Below are 20847 nucleotides of genomic sequence, written 5' to 3' on the forward strand. Positions count from 1 at the left end.
GCGCTGGTGGTCTCCACTCCCCGATCCTGGAACTTCCTAGCCTGCCTTTTCTCCGTTCCTTCCTTGCCCCCTCCTCTTAGATTTCCTGTCCACAGAGGTCTACCTTTTACACACACAAGCACACACGCGTACGTACACATGCTCCTTTCTCCTCCTGTTGGCTGTCCGTTATCCTTGTTACTGGGCTCCATCCTCTCAACTTAGAGGCAGGTTGCAACATGCTGCATGCTTTTCTTGTTCCCCATTTCCCCTTCTTAGTTGTTGCACTTCTGAAAGGCCCCGCCACCCTCCCTGTATTTCTGAGGGAACTGACAGATATTGCTACTCCTGATAATCATGAGGGAAAGCAAAACAAACAGGAGCAATAACGCCAACCACAAAGCATGTCCACGAGGGCTTGGGGCTTCCGTGTAACCAGGATTTCAGTGTCGTTTGTGTCCCAGAATGAAGCAAGCTGCTGTGTTTGGAAGCATCTTTGTTGGTTTGGTTTCTAGTCTCTCTTCCCTGGTAGGGAGATAGCTCCACTAGGGAAAGTTCGCATTACTGGGAGTTTGTGCCCTTTTGTGAGTGTGTGTTTGAGGGGGGACATGGTGCAATTGATATTTTGTCAGGCATATGTGTGCTGCAGTACCCATCTCTTTCGGCCTCTCCAACTAGCTGGCGGCTTGGAGTGGTCATGGAGTAACTTGCTTTGTTTCCTGACACCTGTTAAGCTACATCCTGAAGTGTGTATGTATCTGTGTGCTAGTGCCTTACACACAAAACTTCCTGCCTTCAGGGGAGACACTTCCCTTGTAGCCCAGCCTGTAGCCTTCTACTCCCCAACCTCCCACCCCTTCTCTTTCATTCATTGCAGAGGAGGAGAAAGGGGACAGGACAGTGTTTGGGGTGTGGTCATCTGGGGGGAAGGGGGAGCATCAGAATCAATAATTTTTTTGTTGTTTTTATTCTTTAAAATGGGGGCACTTGTACATGTGGAAATCACTGGCTCTTACATGTGGCATTGTTTACATTTGTGCTTATATACTACCTATCCTTTGTGGATGGGATGTGTTTGTCTAGTGTATTTGTATATATAGCAACTGGTATAAATGCATGAGAATGTTTTGTGTATGTGCTGTTTTCTCATGTATCTCTGCAGATTTTTAAAATTATATTTAGCCCTACCTTGGTTGTTTAACTGATAAAGCCATTGCTACTGTTTTCAAAAACAGAGATTGAAGCATTAAATTGTAGAACAGAATGCTGAAAATATCATCACCATCAGGTAGTACTTGATTCTATTCGTGTGATCTGTAACAAAAGGCTTGCAATCCATTTATTGGTTCTTAAAAATAAACACCCACTCTACAAGAAGTTAGAAGTGCATTGTGTTTGGACTATGATTACTGTCAGATCTGAGATAAACTTCTATGTAAACATCACTGTAGTTCAGTCTCTAGAAATGGCTGATTTTAATTCACCGAAATGTAATTGATTTACATGTTGACAGTAAATACAAAGGTAAGCCATGAACTCTTGTTTCTCGGAACAGACACCCTATCAGGCACTTTGCTATACCTTTTACTAGAATAGAACGCTTGTATCCTCTTGAGATTCCTAAGATCCCACATCTTTGAGGCACAAGGTTCCACCATGCAAACACACAATGGCAATCCCTTATGTAACAAGTCATTCCTAGGTAACTGGGATCATGAGTGGTGAAAGAAGCAGCAAAACATTGTTTGCAGAAAAACAAGTGTTTTTAGAGAAAATGAATAATAAACCTTAGGGGCAATAGAATAGTTAGATTGCATGCAGGTCTTGCTAGGCCAAAGACTAAGAAGTGTCCAAGCAAACAGTTATAGTAGTGGAGAAGCCCACAGGGTCCCAGAGCTATATTTCAATCACCCTGCAGCATTGATTAGTACCTAATTCCCATAAAGCTCTCTGGTGAGAGATGGGGTTGATATAAGAAAAAGTAGACATGACAAGAGGGTGAGGGGGCTTATGTATATGTTTATATAAGAGAATAGCAGTTCCTAGGTGGTTTGCACAAGGGAGGAGGAAGAGAAACAGCACAAGTCTCCTGTTTTCTCTGACTTTAGCTGAGTTGAGGGGTACACAATCAAATGTCTGAGCAAAGTAATAGATATTAGAGGCCCTTGTCACAAAAAAGCTCATCTGTAGGAGCTTAAGTGTCAGCATCCAGTTAAGTCTATTTGAACTCTCATCTCTACCGCTCAAGGCTACAGCTAGTGAGTTTGGCATGGGGAGAAGAAGAGGACTCATCTGGGGTGAGTTGTGAGGAACTAAAACCTATCTCTAGCCCATATACCATGTTGCATTTTCTTTTCTCCTAGGGGGATTATTTCCAAACCAGCAGTCACAGGAACATGCTGCTTTTAGATTTGCTTTGTCGCAACTCACAGAGCCCCCGAAGCTGCTCCCCCAGATTGATATTGTGAACATCAGTGACAGCTTTGAGATGACCTATAGATGTAAGTAATTGTTTCTATTTCTGAGATGTCTTTCTGCGCTAGACCAATGAAAGGAGGGCCTGTGGGTAGCTGGTGGTGTTGCAAAAATGACTTCAGTTGCCATTCGTCTTCATAAGATAAAGCCCTCCAAGAAAAATGTCTAGAGGCTTCTGAGTGATTCCAGCAGTTGGCATTTTAGCCCCTGCAATGCTTCATGGAATGGATTTGCTTTTTCACTGTCAGCTAACTTTAAATGCCAGCACGATGAGTGCTTGGGTTGACTGCATCTTCCCTACCTTGCAGAGGTTTTCTGGTCCAGCTGAGAGTTTTGCACATACGAAACTTCTGAGAGACATAGAATTAAGGGTCCTGAGTTTATGAAAATGTGGTCTAAAATGCTTAAGGCATTTCCTATCCACAAGTTAAATGGACAGAATGTAGCTTGATAAGAAAAAATAGTTGAGAAGTTGTATACGTCTGGTTCTTCATTTTCGGAAGTGACCAATAATTATTAAAACTTGGCACCTTGGTCATTTTTAAAATGGCTTGAGAAGATTGGTTGTTTAAGACACAGTTTGTAGGATGGTCATTGAGCATCAAACAGAACAAAGGTGGCCTCAAGAAGCAGAAGGGATAGATAGATCTCTGACATCTGAATTGAATGCATTGTAAAATGTGGGCAACGAACACCATTCTGAGTTTTCCTGGCAACTAGGAATGAAAAGGAAGCCTGTGCTCACATGATTGGCATTTTATGACAGATGAAAGCATAAAAATTAATCAGGAAACACATTTTCCCTTCAGGGATTAAGCTCAAGTAAAAATTTATGGCAGGGAAGTGTGAGCTGAATTCACAAGAACAATATGAGACCCCAAACTGGATTGAATTGGCACAATAGTCTTGCTGTGTCACTGTTGACTTGGTGACTTCTGCTGAGCTGTCTGTGATGGAAGGCATGGACCATATTTCCTTTGTGTCTTTCTCATAGTCCCACTGGTGAGTTCCCAGTGATTCGAATAGGCTATGTTTTGAAGTTTCAAAATGAGAAGTCAGAATTCTTTCTATCCCTAAGACCACTCCTAAAATAATGTTGATACAAATTTCAAGAACTATAATTATAGCAGATTTCATTTATTGAGAACTTACTGTACATCAGAACCATGATAAATACTTTATAGTCATTTATAGTCACATTCATTACCATGTGTTAAGCATTGACTACAGCCCATGTAATACACTAATTGCTTTTCATGTGTTAGCTCATTTAATCCTCACAGGAGCTTTGCAGAGTACTAGACATTATCTTCCTTTTATAGATGAGAAAACTGAGGCTACAACAGGTTATATAACTTGCCTGAGGTTACTCAGGAAGCAAATGGTGGTTTTGAGACCCAAAGGCCCATGTTCCTGGATACTGTGATAGATACACTGATTCTTATGGTAACCTAATCAACTAGTGGGATTACCCAAGAAATGAAAGGGAATTTTCAGGGTCTTGTAAGGCAGAGGTCTAATAAAGCACCTAAGGAGAAAAACTTACAGTATTTCAAACTGTAGCTGTGATTTGCACAGGACTGGTCCATTGAATAAATAAAATAGCAATTCTTCATTTTGGTGATGCTGAGGTCGAAAATCTTGTCTACTGCGTTACTCACTACCCTTAAAAAAAGAGCTGAAGTTTAAATGTTGAATTGTAGTTTTATGAAACCATCTTTCTGGGAATCTAGAATAATACTGAGTAGCTATTTTGCTATCAGATAACCTTTCTTTTTTTTTTTAATATGGCTTTGATCAGGGTCTTTGGAAGGGGCATTTGGGTGTGGGCATCAGTGTATCTGTAAACGTTTGCATGCATATACATGTGCTAATTTATTTCCTGGAGCAGGGCTCCATAGCTTTTGTCATACTTTACAGCTTTTGTATTACTTGCTTAGAGGATCAAGAATAAATAGCTGGTGTGTGTATTCACACATGCTACTGAGAAATGTCTACAGCAGGTCTTGGTTGAAAGAGATGTGAACCACTCTCCTAGTGTCAAGATGTTGACTGGTACAGTAAGGTAATAAAAGACAAAAGTAGGAGAAAAGGTTCTAAGGCAAAAGGTGGTGCTTCTGTCTTTTTATCTCAGCAACCTAAGATTTGCTCTCTAATAGGGTTAATGACTGTTTATTAGGGAGGCGGAAATATGATACAGACAATGTTGTTCATTTTGGTCAATTAACCTGGAGTGGATGAATCTGACTTCTTGAACTTGATGCTGCCATCCATATACTAGTGTACAGGTTTCCATGAATTCCTGTCTTGTTCATTTAGTTAATTCTTTAAATGTTTCTTCAAAGGTATAAACTGAAAAAGATATTGGAAATACAGAGATGATAAAATGCCCTTGCTCTCAGGTAGCTTACAGTCTAGTGGGAAACATTGTTATGGGGATTATCTGAGAAGCAATAATGTTATTTTCTGCTTAGACCTTGTGTTTCTTTTCTTTAGCTCCCAGATCCCAAAGGGGGTACTGGGCAATTTAGGTGGAGATGGTAGGCTGGCTGGAGGAACCTCTGTTAATTTTCATGTGAGGCTAAGAACCCTTTAGGGCTATGTTCGCTGTAGCCCACTGGTTTGGGAAAACTTTACATCTGTCCCAGTTTGAATTGAGTAGAAAATGTCAGTGGGAGCACAGCGGTTTTAGGAAGAATACACTCATTACTGATACATGGAAAACAAGAAAAGCATCTTATTCAGACTTAATTTTCTGTGCTGTGCTTTTTTCAAATCTGAATTAGTAGTTGCCTTAAATTAACTGCCCCATCAGTCTTAGATCTAGAAAATGACTAATATTATTGGTTTTTTTCATAATTTTTGCTGTCATTTGATTTTTTCCTTTGCATTTTGCTATTCATTATCCCTCCACCAGAGGGTGGAGAAGGGAAGGGAGAGGAAGTGTAATGGGAACTGTTCATGCTAGACATGTTAGCAGCCACGGGACTGAAAATGAGAAGAGGCGGTTGTATGGTAGGGAAGGTGGGGAAGATAGAAGAGGACTATGGCTACTGCTACTGGCCAAGGTGAGAGTTTGGTGCCTTCTTTGTGTTCAATCTGTCTTGCTTCCCTTGTCTGCCATTATTAAAGAGTAAAGCCATTGAATCAGCAACCCAACGCCTTGGGATCTCCTCTAAGCACTCTTCCAAGCTTTCAGGGGTAGGGTTTGGGGAGATTGTGCATAGAGAAGATATTTACTGATCAGCTACCCAGATTATCTTGGTGCCTTTGTGGTAAGTGTAAATAAAGGAATAAATGAAATGCTGATTGAGATTATTACCATTAGAGGTCTGAGTAGCATAGTTGCAGCTTAATTCTTACCTTTTAATTTATTCATCTATTTATTTATTCATTTGTTCAGCAAATACATACTGAATGCCTACTTCATGCCAAACACTGGGACAGATGCTAGGAATATAAGGGCCAGGAAAGAAGGCACAGCCTCTTTCCTTGTAGAGCTAACAGTTTAGCCCAGAGGTTCACAAACTTTAGTGCACATAAAATTCACTCAGGGAGCTTGTTTAAAGCAAGACTCATGATGAACTTTCTACTTCCTGAATCAAGATATTCAAGAGTAGGCCCTGGAGGAATTCTATAGCAGTTATTATGGGATCACACTTTAAGAAACTCTTTAATCTAAAAAGTCTTCCATCCCTTTAGTAAGCGTTTTTGAGCCCTCAACCAAACCTAGGCATGATATAAAGTGCTACAAATGCAGACAACAGTAAGTTGCATTCCCTGCCCTGGAGTACTTTATCCATAGTAAGACTTTTTTTGTTCTGAACAGAGAAAATTAAAATGTGATGTTGCAAGTGCTATAGCAGCAATTTGTATGGAGTATTAAAGATGCCTTGAAGAGTGAAGTTGGTCTCTAGGAGGTGGTGATTTAATTGAGCCTCAAGGATAAATAGGGTTGTCTATCTGCAGAAGGGGTCACTAAATATAGCCATCCACAAGCCAGTTCCAGCACAGAGACTGAGTTCTGGGCCCACACACTGTGTACAAACCATGGAATTTCACATTAAAACTTGGACATCTTGTCTTGACTACTATTTTAAAATATTAAAATATCTGGCAACACTAGGGCCCAGGTCTATGTAGCCTCAATTTGCTGAGCTGGAACAGAGTAAACCTCATCTAGATGGCCTCTTTGCCAACAAGCCCATTCTTCTCATTTTCTTTACCTGCTGGCTCTGGCAAGCATTGAGTTTGCAAGCCCTGATTGATAGCACTGCAATGTTGTCTGTTTTGTGTCTTTATAGGTTAGCTTCACCACCAGAATATAAACTGCTGCCAGAAAGACCACGTATATCTATAGTTTAGTGTTGAGAACACTTGGAAATGCCCCTAATACAAATGAATAAATGTCTATAGGAGGCAGGGAATTACAAAGCATAAAAATGTTCAGAGCCTCAATTACAATAGGTGAAATGTAGCAACCCTAACTACAGTGGGATGCCCTCTGTTATGGACCTACTGGGGAAGCCCAGGGTCTTCTCAACAAGACATTAGGGACTGGCAACAGACAGATGGCCTTAGCTCTTGCCTGAGAATGGCTCATCAACTTCCGAGTTGCAACACAGATTCGTTTTTCTTGACCTACACAATGCTTTTTCATATTTGACATAAAAATCCAGATTTCTGGCATCTTTAAAAAAAAACTTAGGGCATTAAGCAACCCTGGACCTACATCCCTGTTCAACTTCTATTGTCTAGAGCTGAGAAGTGCTGCCCTTTTTAAATACATAAACTCTCAAGTTAACCAAAGTTTCCATTACTTCCTGTCTGATTGCTAGAGTAACCGAATTATGTTGTTTGGGCAGGCCCGTTAGTAGGCCAATCTGCTCACAACTGATTTATATCGTCAGCATTCATCATTTTATTATTTTGTTCTAATAATATCTATTATTTACCCTGTCAAAAATAATAATAAAAGACACCAAAGATGTATAACTCCTACCCTCAAAAAATTAGTCTGTATATAGTAATGAAGAGAATGGTGGCTGATGGTGGGATAAACAAGGATTATTTTGAAGACCTACTATGTGCCAAATACTTTACATATGTTGTCTTAAGTTTTGGTAACAATCTTGAAAGGTTATTATCACCATTTTGTTGATGATGGCACTGAGACTGAGAGAGATTGTGTCTTTATATTATGCAAAAATTAAAAACCTAAGCTAGTATTTAAAGCCAGTTTGTGGGGCTCCAAAACTCAATGAGCTTTCTCCCTTTAAAGATCTATGACTATGGCCAGGGGCAGTGGCTCATGCTTGTAATCCCAGCACTTTGGGAGGCCAAGGCGGGCAGATCATGAGGTCAGGAGATGGAGACCTTCCTGGCTAATACAGTGAAACCCCGTCTCTACTGAAAATACAAAAACTTAGCCGGGCACGGTGGCACACACCTGTAGTCCCAGCTGCTCGGGAGGCTGAGGCAGGAGAATTGCTTGAACTCAGGAGGCAGAGGTTGCAGTGAGCCAAGATCGCACCACTGCACTCCAGCCTGGCAACAGAATGAGACTCTGTCTCAAAAAAAAGAAAAATCTATGAATAGATGGACAGAGTAAAGTACCATAGCAGTGAAATTGCCCAACAGTAGAAGTGTCACAGTGGAATTTATGATTCAACTTGAGAGCTAAGTCTTCCAAGGCGGAAGATATGACTGTGGATGATGAAAACTTCTTGGGGAAGGTGGAACTTTAGCAGGCATTAAAGGGTGGAGCAGATTTTGGTTGTGGAGTGGGAGGAGGGTATTTTGAGTGGGTAAAGTCACAATATTCCTCCTCGCCTCCCCTCACCACTGCTGCATATGCTTGTTACCATGTGGTGGAGAGTTGGGAGTTTGCCTCCTGCACCACACTATGTTCTCAGCTCCATGGCAGATGTCTACAGTTCTCTGGTTAATGTTACAGTCTGATGTTGGCTCCTCCATCTTCACCCGTGTCCTTACATTAAGGCACACAAGTGTTGACATTTGTCTATGATTGACTCTTGGCTCTTATTATAATATTGATAATCAGCAGCTTTTATGGAGAGAAAAATCCTTGTAAACATTTCTTTCCCTGACTAGTGTGAAGATCCTGCTGGGATGAGTGAGCTTACTGCTCTCCTCTCAGACACTCAGGATAAAGTGATCATATAGCACATTTGGAAAACTGGTAAGATTCATGAATTTGTTCATTCATTCATCCAAAACCCTTTTATTTTCACCTTCTATGGGGATATGCACTGTCACTGCCCCATTCCATACCTTTGCAGACAGCATTAGTTGATTACAGATTTCTTCCCACTGAATCTCAACATGGCCTCAACTTGGTGACAGCTGATGCAAGAGATGAAATCCATTTTTCATTACAAGGCATTGCACTAGAAATTGAGAAAAATAAAATGCATTAGGCATTGATTTTCCTCTTAAGGGGCTCAGGTTCTTATAAAGGAAGTAGGCATAAACCAAATCTGCCTCTCTTTCTCTCTCTCTCTCTCTTTCTCTCTGTCTCTGTCTCCCTCTTACATACACACACACACATACACATACACACACATTCAGAAGAAGGAAGGAAAACCTTTAGTTGGAGGGATTTAGGTTTCATAAAGCAAGGACATTTGAGTTGAATTTGGAAAGATAGGTACGATGTAGATGGGAAAATATGTATGTATATATTTGTACACACACACATGCACATACACACACACACACACCTGCCTGTAATGGCAGGTTTGATGTAGTAAATAGTACACTGAGTTGAGATTTGAAGATATGGATTCAAATGCTGGACTACCTTCTTGAATCATTTAGGTGTAACCTTGGAGAAACATCCCCTCCCCCGAACTTATTTATAAAGTGAAGTTCATGGTCTCTGAGAGTCCTTCTGGGGCTGCATTTCTATGCTGGCAGCATATGGAAAACACCAGGGATATATGATTAATTGAAATTCTCTACCTTTGGCTAGTGAGAGGGTCCCTAAACAAGCTAAGAGTCTAAAAGCTCTAGACTTCCCTTCCAACAAGTTGCACATCCAGGGTGCATTCTGTATGCAAATGCTGAAGCATTAAGCCTACTTTGGGGCCTCAGATGAATTCATTCAATATTTAACAAATATTTATGGAGTGCTTACTATTGTGAACAAAACTGGAAAGCAGCCCTGTGCTCATGCAGCTCACCAGCTAATAAAGGAGGCTGCCATTAGATGGTCACACGAATGAGTGTATCATTATAGGTTGTAATAAACAATCTGAAAGAAAGGGCCATGATTCCATGAAAGCATATTCAAAGGAACCAGCTCTGTGCAGGAGGATGAATAGGTGCTTGAGCTGAGGACTGAAGGCTTTGGTGATGCAGTGATGGGAACAAGAGGAGTGTTTGAGAAGCTTCCTGGGCAGAGGCCTGGCCAGGCCTTGTAGACTCTGTTATGGATTTTGATCTTTAGCTCTAAGACTAAAGAGCCCATGGAAGAGTTTTAAGCAGAGACATGCCATGGTTAGATTTCTGTTTTCTCATCAAAAATCAGATGCTTGATAGTACTTTGCCAAATTCACGTTTCCTGAAGATGTTTGGCTTGTGTTTCAATGGCCTTGTTTCTTTACTCCCATCTCCAGTTTGGAATGGAGTCTGGCAGATGGGCAGGAGGACCGGGACAGAGGCCAGGGAAAGGGAAGCTGATGACTTGGTTTAGGGGTGCATTGTCATCGTATGTGGCTCTGTGTGCCCATGGGCATTCCTGGAGATTGGAGGCTGATCCAGTGCAGTGCCTGGAGAAGTGGTGAGGCTGTGTGGAGGCAGGGATTCATTCAGAGTCCTCATTTATTTTAACAAGGAAGACATACATAGCACTGAAGCTCAGCCTCTGTTCCAACCAGACAACTCAGTGGTCTTCAAATTCACACTGCCATTTCCTTCACTTGCACTTACAAACTGCTCCTTCCATACTGCTCTGTTGAAATTCTGTCCTGGTCAGCTCTAGCTCTTATTTTACCTTCTTTATTAAGCCTTTTTTCTGTTTCATATTCACATGGTCTTCTGCCCCTCAGCCCTTTTTACCATCCCCCTAGCAATGGTCACGCTTATCCCCAGGTTTTACTCAGCTGAACACTTGTCTTACCTGCGCAACTGGACTAAGCAATGTGAGGTCAATGACCTTGTTTACTTTAGCTTCCCATCACAGTCACCACCACAGAATAGTGTTCAGTGATGCTAGATGCATGAATGAATGAATGGCAGTGACAAGAATAAGCCTGAATCATTGCTGCTTGGAGTAATGCTTTTGAAATTATGAGTTTTGAGAGTTCCAATAGGCTGTGCTGTAAATACCTATGGATGGCTGTTGTTGTGTTTCTGCAAAGTTATGGGGGTGAAAACCAGGTGTAAGTCAAATTGAAAGCTCATTTTAGCTCCCACTTGACTATTGTCATGAAGGGTCCTAAATAAGGTATAACGTTCCATTTTCTAAATAAAGAATTTCTGATTCAAGCCCTGGGTTTGCCATTGATGTATGAGCCTTGTATGCATCTTGTGACTTTGGTGTGTCCCAGCCTACTGTCCAGAGAGCACAGGGGAGCCCAGGGCCATGGGAGGTCCAGGTTGAGGAGGCAGGCAAAATTGGGGCTAATGAGGCAGTTGGAGGATAATGAAATTGATACCCAATGTTTAGGCATGTTTCCATGTGTTCATTGTGTGGAACCTCTAGGATGAAAATAAAGTTTTGAGAATAGCCTTTAGTTTGTCTACAAAAGTAATATATGTATTAAAGAAAGCTACAGGAATAGAGACAGCAAGCAAAATAAAACGTGTTTAATTATAGTACTAAGGATACATTTTCCATCCTTTTTTTGAACTTAACAATTTAAACATTAATAGATTTATATTACTATCTTATAACATGATTTTTTGCATATTATAACCTTTAGGCTACTTTCATTATTGTACATTCATTTTTTATGGTTTCATAAAAGCCCACTGTACATATGTACCCTAATTTATTTAAGCTGTCTCCTTTTATGGGATATCTAGTTTATTTCCCTTTTTTCTTGAAAACAGTGCTGTGATGATTCTCTCAATAAAATTTTAATCATTTGTACATATTTTGTTATGATTTTAAGGGTACTATAAACCCAGTAGAACAATTTCCTATGAAATTGAATAGAATTTCTAGTATGTGCAGAACTTGAGATAACTTGTATAATGTGAGTTCTGACATTGACTTACTGTATAACCTTGAAAAGCTTTTATATCCGATTTAGTTTCCAGATGTATAATATGGGGTGCTAATACCTGATTCTCAAAGTTATTAGAACAGGCAAGTGCCATTATTTGTATGAAAGAGTTTTAAAAGTCAAACATGCTAGGCAAATGCAGGGTAATATAATTAACCAGGCTTCTTGTCTATTAGCATCAAGTAAAATGTAACTAATTAATTTTTAGTGTTTTCCTAGGAAGGTGGTCATTACCCATAAATGAATCTATGTTATGGATAGGGAAAATTGAAATCTTAAGGCTAAGTTTATCCAAGATCTAAATTTATAGCAACACTAAGTCTGAAAGCATTTCTTTTCACTTATGATTCAGTCCATGAAAATGGACTAAATATGTGGATCATAGACTTTCTTTGGCTTAAGAAATTACTGTTTACAGAAATAAGGGGGAAAGCCCATTTGAGCAGTAAGCAGCTGGGACCCTTTTGGTGGCAAGTGACAGAAACCCAACTAACTGGATAGTTTTAACTTCAGGTATAGCCAAATTAAGGGACTGATTGATGTCATCAGGACTGAGACATGCCCTCTAGATTTTTTGGCTTAGCTTTTCTCTAAACTGGCTTTGCTCTCAGGCATAGGTGTGTCACATATCAGATCCTACTGCTTGCAGCCTTCACCTGCCCGGCTAAAAGTCCAGTGGAAAGGAAACTTCTCTTTTCTCATCAGTTCCACAAAAATTCTGGACCTGACGTCACTGGATAAAACTTAGGACACATGCTCATTTCTGGATATAACACAGTGGCCAGGATATTGTATTCTTTTGCTTGACATAGGCCTAGTGAAAGCATCATTTTTAGAGCTTGGGGTAGTGAGAAGGACCAAAGGATTGTGGATTTAAGCCAGCGCACCAAAACTATATGAACATGGGGGAGGAATAATTCCCTCAAAGAGAATCAGGATGCTATTACCAAAAGAATGGAGATTGAATGTTTAATAGGCAAAACAGATACATATATATATTTTTGCCTATTAAGCATATATATATACACTATCTATATATAGATGCAAATGTATTTATTGTCTATTTTATGTATTTATTGTAAATAAATACATTTACAATACATATATATGTATATATATTATATATATATATTATATCTATCTATCTATCTAATCTATCTCTCTATCTATCTATCTATATATATGTCCCCCATTGCACATCTTTTCAAAAAAGAAAATTCAGACAGGCTGGGGCTGAACCAATGTAGACAAAGGATCAGCATGCTAAAGCCAGAAGAGCCACCAAAGAGACAAGGACTTACAAGGGATTCTGGTGGGTAAGGCAAGATCAGAAGCCAGGACAAGCAAAAGGTCTGAAATTCAGGCTTCTGAGTTAATCAAAGCTGCAGGAGTCTTTGGTAATCCCTGTCCAGCCAGGAGCAAACCTGTGTTCACAGAACAGTTAGAAAGTGCTAGCCTGGTCTCTCCAGGCCACTCTGACAATATGTTGGGGCTGTCAGCTGTAAACTGTCTGGTGATCCTGAGGCACCTATACTCTGTCCCAGTGACCAGGACATTTCCTGCTCTACTCAAACACTCAAGCTATTGTGCACAAACTCTTTAACAGTCCCAGTTGGAATCTTGGCTGCAAATCTGATGAGCCCACACCACCAGATGGTAGGTTCTCCTAATTGGATCCATCCCCTCTAGTTTTTGGCAGGAACGAAACCTTCCCTATACCTGAAGAGGGGACAGGGAGAGCCAGGATCAAATGAAAGAGGCTTTAACTTCTGTTAAACAAGCAGAGATCTCAAGTTGGCTCCTGTCCAAGGCAAACGGGGCAGTGTGGTTCTTTTACATAGGTCATGCATTTACAGGGGACTGATATCCTGACTAACACTGATGAGACACAGGACTGCAATGGTTGAAAAGCGGTTTAGCTACAAAGGTCAACTGATTTGGGGGAAGGTCCATTTGTTTATTCAGTCATTGATATTTGTGGAGCACTGTGGTAGATGGGATTATTGTTTGGCAATTATTTATCTCTCCCTCAAACTCCTTGGGAAAAATATACCTTCCTGCTTTATTAATGTCACATTTGGTCATGTGACATGCTCTGGCAACTTAGATATTAGCAGACGTGTTTCAAGCAGAGATTATGAGAAGAACATTCCCCAGAGAGCCTGCTGGTCTCATAAGAAAGATAAATACAGTAAGTAGAAGTGCCCCAGTCAACCCACAGCCCACAGACTAAAGTTTGAAGCAGAGCTCTCCCAGCTGACCTGAAGATCTGTGAGTACTATAGGAAATGCTCGATATTATATACTACTGAAATCGGAGATGGGTTTTTTGCAGCAATAGCTGGCCAATAGAAGCAACTAGTGTGTGTTCCGCACTTTGCTAGGCATTGAGGGAACACTGGAAATAACAGACATGGTCCTGGTCTCCATGAAGCACTATTATAGCTAAGAAGATAGACAATAAATACATTTACAAATAAAGTATATAGAGAGAGATCATTACTAGGGTCATAAAGAAAATAGGATGTAGTGACATCACCACTATGGTAGAGAAGAACACCTTCTTTGAAGTAGGTGGTCAAAGAAGGCATTTCAAAGGAGGTGACTTTTGAGCTCAGACACAAAAGTTGGAAAAGAGCCAAATGAGAGTAAATTCCCCTGTGGAATGTCAAAACCCAGCCCCATGGGCAACTTGGATTGAGAATCTTGGTCTAGGCAGAGAAGAATGAGGTGCCCTGGAATAACCCCTGTAAACTAGGTCACTCACTTGTCTTAGGGCAGGTGCTAGCTTCTCTCTACCACATCATATGTGCAAGTCAAGGGCTGGCAGATACACTCATTGCCAAGACTAGATGGCCTCAGGCATTGGAAGCCACTGAGCATAGCAAGACAGAGAGGAGGAGGTATGCTAGGGCATTCCTAACAGTGAGGTGATGGAATTGGCTATACTTCTTGGCCTGGCTCCAGAATAGTCAAGAGTTGTTGCTTATTAGGATGGCAAGAAGGGTGTGTGTGTGTGTGTGTGTGTGTGTGTGTGTGTGTGTTCATGCATATATTCATTCTTTCACAGAGGAGGAAAATGAACTAGATGGCTTCTAGATCCCTTTCCAAGTGTGTGATTATAAAAAGGATTCTGAGATTTAAATTATGTGTGAAGGAAATGTTAAATTGAAGAACTTCATCTTAGCTCTGTGCCAAGCTCCATTTGTTAATTGAGGTGGTTAATTAGAAAGGAGTCTCCCGTGAGCGAGCAGGATAAGCTCCAGCATCCCTAACCTATCTGGTAAAGGCTATAGAAGTGTCACACCTACAAGGGAGAGCAAAGAACATCTAATGCAAGCCCTCTGTTTAATCTTCACTCCAGACACTGAAAAGCAAGAGTGTTGGGGGACAGGAAGCTCACAGCATCCATATGGAATTTAGACTCCAAGTAGTTTATTAGCTTTGGGAAAATTATTTAACTTACACTACACTTACTAGCTCCTCTTCCTTACTCCAAGATCACTCTGAATACTTTAAAATATGGTTGGACCTGGTGGCTCACACCTGTAATCCCAGCACTTTGGGAGGCCAAGGCAGGCAGATAACTTGAGGCCAGGAGTTCGAGATCAGTCTGGCCACCATGGCAAAACCCTACCTCTACTAAAAAATATAAAAAATAGCTGGCGTGGTGGCATACACCTGGAATCCCAGCTACTTGGGAGGCTGAGGCACGAGAATTGCTAGAACATGGGAGGTGGAGGTTGCAGTGAGCCAAGAGCGAGCCACTGCACTCCAGCCTGGGAGACAGAGTGAGACTCCATCTCAAAAAATAAAATAAATAAACAAATAAATAAAAGATGGTTTCTACTCTGATGTAATGAACCAAGTATTCTAGGGTTATGGAAGAATTTCTGATCAGCAAATCCATCTACTTATGTCTCTGTTTCTTGCAGCCTAGGGCTGATGGAAGTCTTCACACCCCTTCCAAGAACCACCCCCACAACCCTCCACCACCCCCACATACCCCTACAAGAACGAAGCTTTGTGGGGCTATGTTCTCCTTAACACCACCACAGGGGCCCTCTCACACTCTTTCTGCTCCTTTTTTCTCAGCAATGTCTACCCTTTCCCCAGGATCCCAGCCTATACATTCTGAGTTCAACATATCAACACCAGAGCTTGGCATCTTTCCTGCCAAACCCGTTGCTCTTTTCTCACTTTATGTCTGTTCAATCATTCAGCCTTAAAATATGAGTGTCTGGTTTCAACTTTTCCATATAATCAATATTTTGTGTTGATTTCGCCACCGCTATGACTCTTGAGTCTATCCCCATTTTATTATTTTCCCACAGGATTGTAGCTTTTGCCTTCTGACTGTTATCTTCATGATATAATCCACTTATAGGTGGCAGATCAATTTATTGAAGACTATTTCTGATCATCAAGCTTCTTGTCTCAAAAAAATATATATCAGTAGCTTCCCGTCTTATTTTAAATTCAAACTCAGACTAAAATATGTGTGTTTCAATAATGGGTCTCAGCCTGCCTTCCTTTTGAGACTTATCTAAACCCTACACTCTATGTTCCAGCCAAATTAGGCTACCTAGTGTTGCCACAAACATGCCTCTCAGTCTTTCACAGCTTTGGTCATGCCACTGATTCCATCTGGAATAGTCCCCATACATTGAGCACCCACTCTCTACTAGACTCTGAAGATACCACAGAAAACAAAACCAGCAAACTCCTTGTACCCTTGGGGTTTACGTCCTGGGAAACGAATACATATAATGATTTCAAATACCAGTTAAATAATACAAACATAACCAAATAGAGTCATGGGACAGAGAGTGAGCTGTAGTGTTACATTAGATGGGTGGTCAGGGAGGATAGGCATCGCCTGAAGAGATGATATTTTACCTGAGCTTTGTTACAATCCATAGAACTTTCTGTGGTGTTGGGAGACATTCTATATCTGTGCTGTCTAATATGTAGGTACTAGCAACATCTGCCCCTATTACGTATTAGAAATGTGGTGAGTATAACTGAGGAACAAAATCTTTCATGTGATTTAATTTTTATTAATTGTAATTAATTAAAGAGTCACATGTGGCTAGTACTGTCATATTAGACAGCGCTAATCTAGATTCTAGAATATTTCAGACAGAAAAAAAAAACAGTAAGTACAAAGGCTTTAAAGTGAGAGTGAACTTGTATATTCAAAGAACAGAAAGAAGGCCAGTGGAGCTAAAGCATGCTGAGGAAAGAGACAGGGCATTTTGTAAGTCATGATAAGGAATTGATATGAAGTTTAAATGCAATAAAATCACTAATGGATTTTAAGCTTGGGAGTGCAGTGATCTGATTTAATTTTCAAAAGATTACTGTGTCTCCTCTGTGGAGGAAGGAGAAGTGATAAATTGACATGAAAACAGTATGTGTCAGTCAGTTTTTGCTGCATAACAAATAACATCAAAATCTCAGTGGTTTATAACAAAAGCTGTTTTAAAAAACAATCACAGTCTGCAGGTTGCAGGCTGCAGTCTGCAGGTCAACCATGATTCTGGTTACACGGTAGGCTAGGGTACGCTAAACTCCAGGAGGGTTCAGATCTGCCCCGTGCATCTTCGTTTGGGTATTGAGGGTCAAAGGGCAGCAGCTACAAAAAGACCTGCTCTCCTCATGGAGGGGCACAGGAGCACGAGAGGCTAAGCTTTATCGAGCAAGTATATTTAAAACTTCTGCTGTGTCATGTTCTCTAATGTTCCATTGGTTCCAGCAAGGTATGCAGCTAAACCTAATGCTCATGGGGCAGAAAATACACTCTGTCTTCTAAAAGGAATTACAAAGTCATATGACAAAAGGCATAGATGTATAATTTTATAACAATATCCAATGTACCACAGAGGGGACTCAGGAGGTTCCTACAATAGTCTGGATGACAGATAGTGGTGGCTTGGAAAAAGTGGTAGTAGAAGAGATGAAAGAGGTAAGATTCATAAAGCATTCTGAAGAAAGTATGTACAGTATTTAGTGAGAGAATGAAAGTATAGCGTAAAGAAAACAGACCATTTTCCAAGGTGCTTCTCTGATGCTACCACAGCCCTGTGAAGCTGCTTCTCCCTCCCTCAATTGTAGCTGATTTCCTTTTCTCTTATCTCACTGGCTCTCTTTTTTGTGCTGCTTTTATTGGCCCATTTCGACTTTCTACCTTCTGTGCTTGACAGGTTTTATCTATTGTTAAGATGCTGAGGTTTTGAGGGCAAGAGAATAAAATTATTTGTATTTGCAACCCAACTGCCTAGGGAATAGACTCAATGAATATTTCCAGGGCAATATAATGGTTAAGAGCAAGGACTTTGGAGACATCCTCATTTTGGATCTTGTGTGATCTTCATAATTGACTTAACCTCTCAAAGCCTTGGTTTCTTATTTTATAAAGTGTCAGTAATCATACATTCCTTTTACAATTGTGCAGATTGAAGGACATCAACTTGGAAAGTGCTTAGCATAAGGCCTGGCATAGAGTAAGTGCCCGATAAATGAGAGCTATTATTGTTTGTTCAATTTAATTGTTTGTGATGACAAGCTTCTTTGGAAATGCCCCCCAGAGTCTTCATTAGAAAATTCAGTGTTCTTGTTGAAATGAGGGGCATAGAGAATAAAAACACTCTGGATGGGATTTTGCAGTTTAGTAAGGAGATCTCTAGATCTAAAGTCTCTTTGATCTGAAAATGACAGCAACAACAAAACCCCAAAATAGAGCCACTTTGCTACTTGTTTCATTTTACCATCTGCCAAGACGGTTCTTTTTAGTTCTCGAGGTCTTGCTTGGAGTCAGTTGCCTTAAAATAATAAAATAAAATTTAAATCTGGTCCGACACTTATTTGGGAGCGAGAAGACAAACTGCTTTAACTAAATATGTAGCTAGTTGCTGCTGGAGTGAAATATAGGGCAATGTTGACTAAAGTGTTTTAGGAATGAACTGCTCTTGGAAAGTGAATTTCAGGATAAAACTGAGGATTAATCAGAACTTGCCTTTTTTTTTTTAAACGTTTGTAATTGAGACAGTTTCTGAAATGTACTTTTCAAGCTTTCTTGGCTTAGTGAGATGACTTTGTTGATCCTAGTTTAAAGTTGCCTTGATCATAAGTATCCTGTAAATCCAGCAGGCATTGTGAGCAGAGATTGTCTGAGATTGCAGATGAGAATGGAAAGGTTGGGGGTGAAATAGCTGAAAAACAGTGCATGAAAGAGGTGAAAAGTTAACATGGTGAGTCTGGACATCTGCATGAGGGTTTCTCCAGAGCTCTGCAAGATACATTTGGAAAAGTAGGTTGGGTTCAGACTAGAGAAGGCTTTGAAGGTCAGGAATAAGTATTTGAGAGACAAAATAATATGTTTAAGTTGCATCATTGATATCCCAAAGGTCTTGTTTATAAGCAAATAAAGGATGATTTTATTTAGCAAGTACTAAAATAATCCTCAGCAAAAATAAAGTTACCTGACATCAAATGATGCAGAATATCCACATTTCTACATAATAAACTCTACAGGGTTCATTTTCAAAGTGTTTTAGGAACTCATCTAGTCAATGCTTCCCATTAGAACTCTGATGTTCTGAGGATATTAATAGGTTATTTGGGGAGCATTGGGGGTGATGAGGGAAGGCTGTGTGGTCATAAATTTAGTCATGCTGATTAAGCAAAGTATGAGGGGTGCTGTTTTAGGATTTTGAGGACCCTTTAAAATGCTAATGTGTCTTGTTAATTTCTAAAAAGAGGATACAGTATGTATTTTCCAAACTTAGTCCCTCTGTAGCCCCCAAAACAGGTGGGTCCAATTGCTTGGTGGGTGACAGATCAGTGACCACAACCAAGGAGTATTTTAAAAAGGGATTTTATTACTTGCAACAAGTAAGGATGACTGACACTGAAGATAGTTCCCAAAGCAGTGCCTGCCCAAACAAAGGTGAACACAGGACTTTTATTGACCTGGTTGGCTGAGTCATTGTATGTAGAGGTGAAGTAAAGGCAGTTCAGATGCAGGCGCAGTCACAGATCATGCTTTTACATACATGGCAGGTATAGGAAATGTTGAATAAGCTCATCTCTGGATGGGGATTTTAGTACGTTAATAAAGGGAGTTCACTAAAGTTCATCTCCAACTCAGACATCTCAACCAGTTTTTGTTTTTCCTGGGCTGGGTTTCTTCCTGGAATCTTTTTTGAAACAACAAGAACTCAAGATGCAGTAATTTCTGTGTGTACCCAACAATCTGGGGACCCTGAGTTATAATTCTTTTTGCTGAATTTGTGAATAATGTCTTGTGACGTTTAATCCTGTTTTACATATGGTGAAACTAAGGCCAAGAGAGTACACAGGGATTTATCTGCAGTCAGTTACCAGCCAGGTCACGATGCTAACGGAGAACTTTTGACCGCCACGCAAGACCTCCTTCCACTCTTCCAGGCACCCCGTCAATTTTTGGAGCCAGTCCTCTAAACAGTTTTACCCAGAACAAGGAATTGCTGGTGATTTCAGAAAGAACTGGCAGACTCGGGGGAGGCACTTGCCAAATTGGCTCAGGCCGGCCTTGCTGCCGTGCTTCCTTTCCTTGTTCCTGCAGAGCCAGTTCTAGGTAACCTACCTGCAGATGTCTACCCTGAAATAACACCCAGCCTCTGTTACATTGCTGTTACACACAAACAAACAAAGCAAATCTGCTGCAAAAAGAGGCAGGTTGAAATAAATTATTTTTAGTGCAACATATAATGTCAATATCAAAAATATGAAAGAGGTAGTTTGCATAGGTAGGCTGAGGAGGGATGCTGAGATTCAGTAGGGAGGGTGACAAGATAAGATGAGGAAAGTTTGCCCTGGCCTGAGGCAGCAACATTAATTTTGCCCTAGGCCTTTAACTGAGGGAACCAAATCTATTTATTACAGAAATTATAAAGAAATTAGGTGACTGACTCCACTTTACCTTGAGTGATTGGACTTTACACTCAGGTAATAGGAATAGTGTCATATTTATAGAGCATGTTCAGGTGGTTGAGGATATGGAAAGCATTTCCAGTAAGGAATGGCTGGAGGCTCTGAGAAGGAAAGTCTTAGACTTGGATCTCATCACCAAACTTCTAAACAGACATATTTGGAAA

At 40.5% G+C, this 20847-nt stretch overlaps 1 protein-coding gene across 6 annotated transcripts in view; it reads left to right on the forward strand.

Annotated features, from left to right (window-relative positions):
• The window catches only part of GRIA1 (glutamate receptor, ionotropic, AMPA 1), a 329069-nt gene that overhangs the window by 1147 nt on the left and 307075 nt on the right, over positions 1–20847 (forward strand). For 4 of the 6 annotated variants that reach the window (XM_011981230.1, XM_011981231.1, XM_011981236.1 and 1 more), the window contains exon 2: positions 2343–2480. In XM_011981230.1, the coding sequence (XP_011836620.1) occupies positions 2343–2480 (138 nt within the window). Of the gene's footprint in view, positions 1–596; positions 730–2342; positions 2481–20847 lie in introns of those variants that run through there. The other 2 variants (XM_011981233.1, XM_011981232.1) reach the window with 1 other exon arrangement.

Source organism: Mandrillus leucophaeus, unplaced genomic scaffold (genome assembly GCF_000951045.1).
Source record: "Mandrillus leucophaeus isolate KB7577 unplaced genomic scaffold, Mleu.le_1.0 Scaffold222, whole genome shotgun sequence".
Taxonomy (NCBI): Eukaryota; Metazoa; Chordata; class Mammalia; order Primates; family Cercopithecidae; genus Mandrillus; species Mandrillus leucophaeus.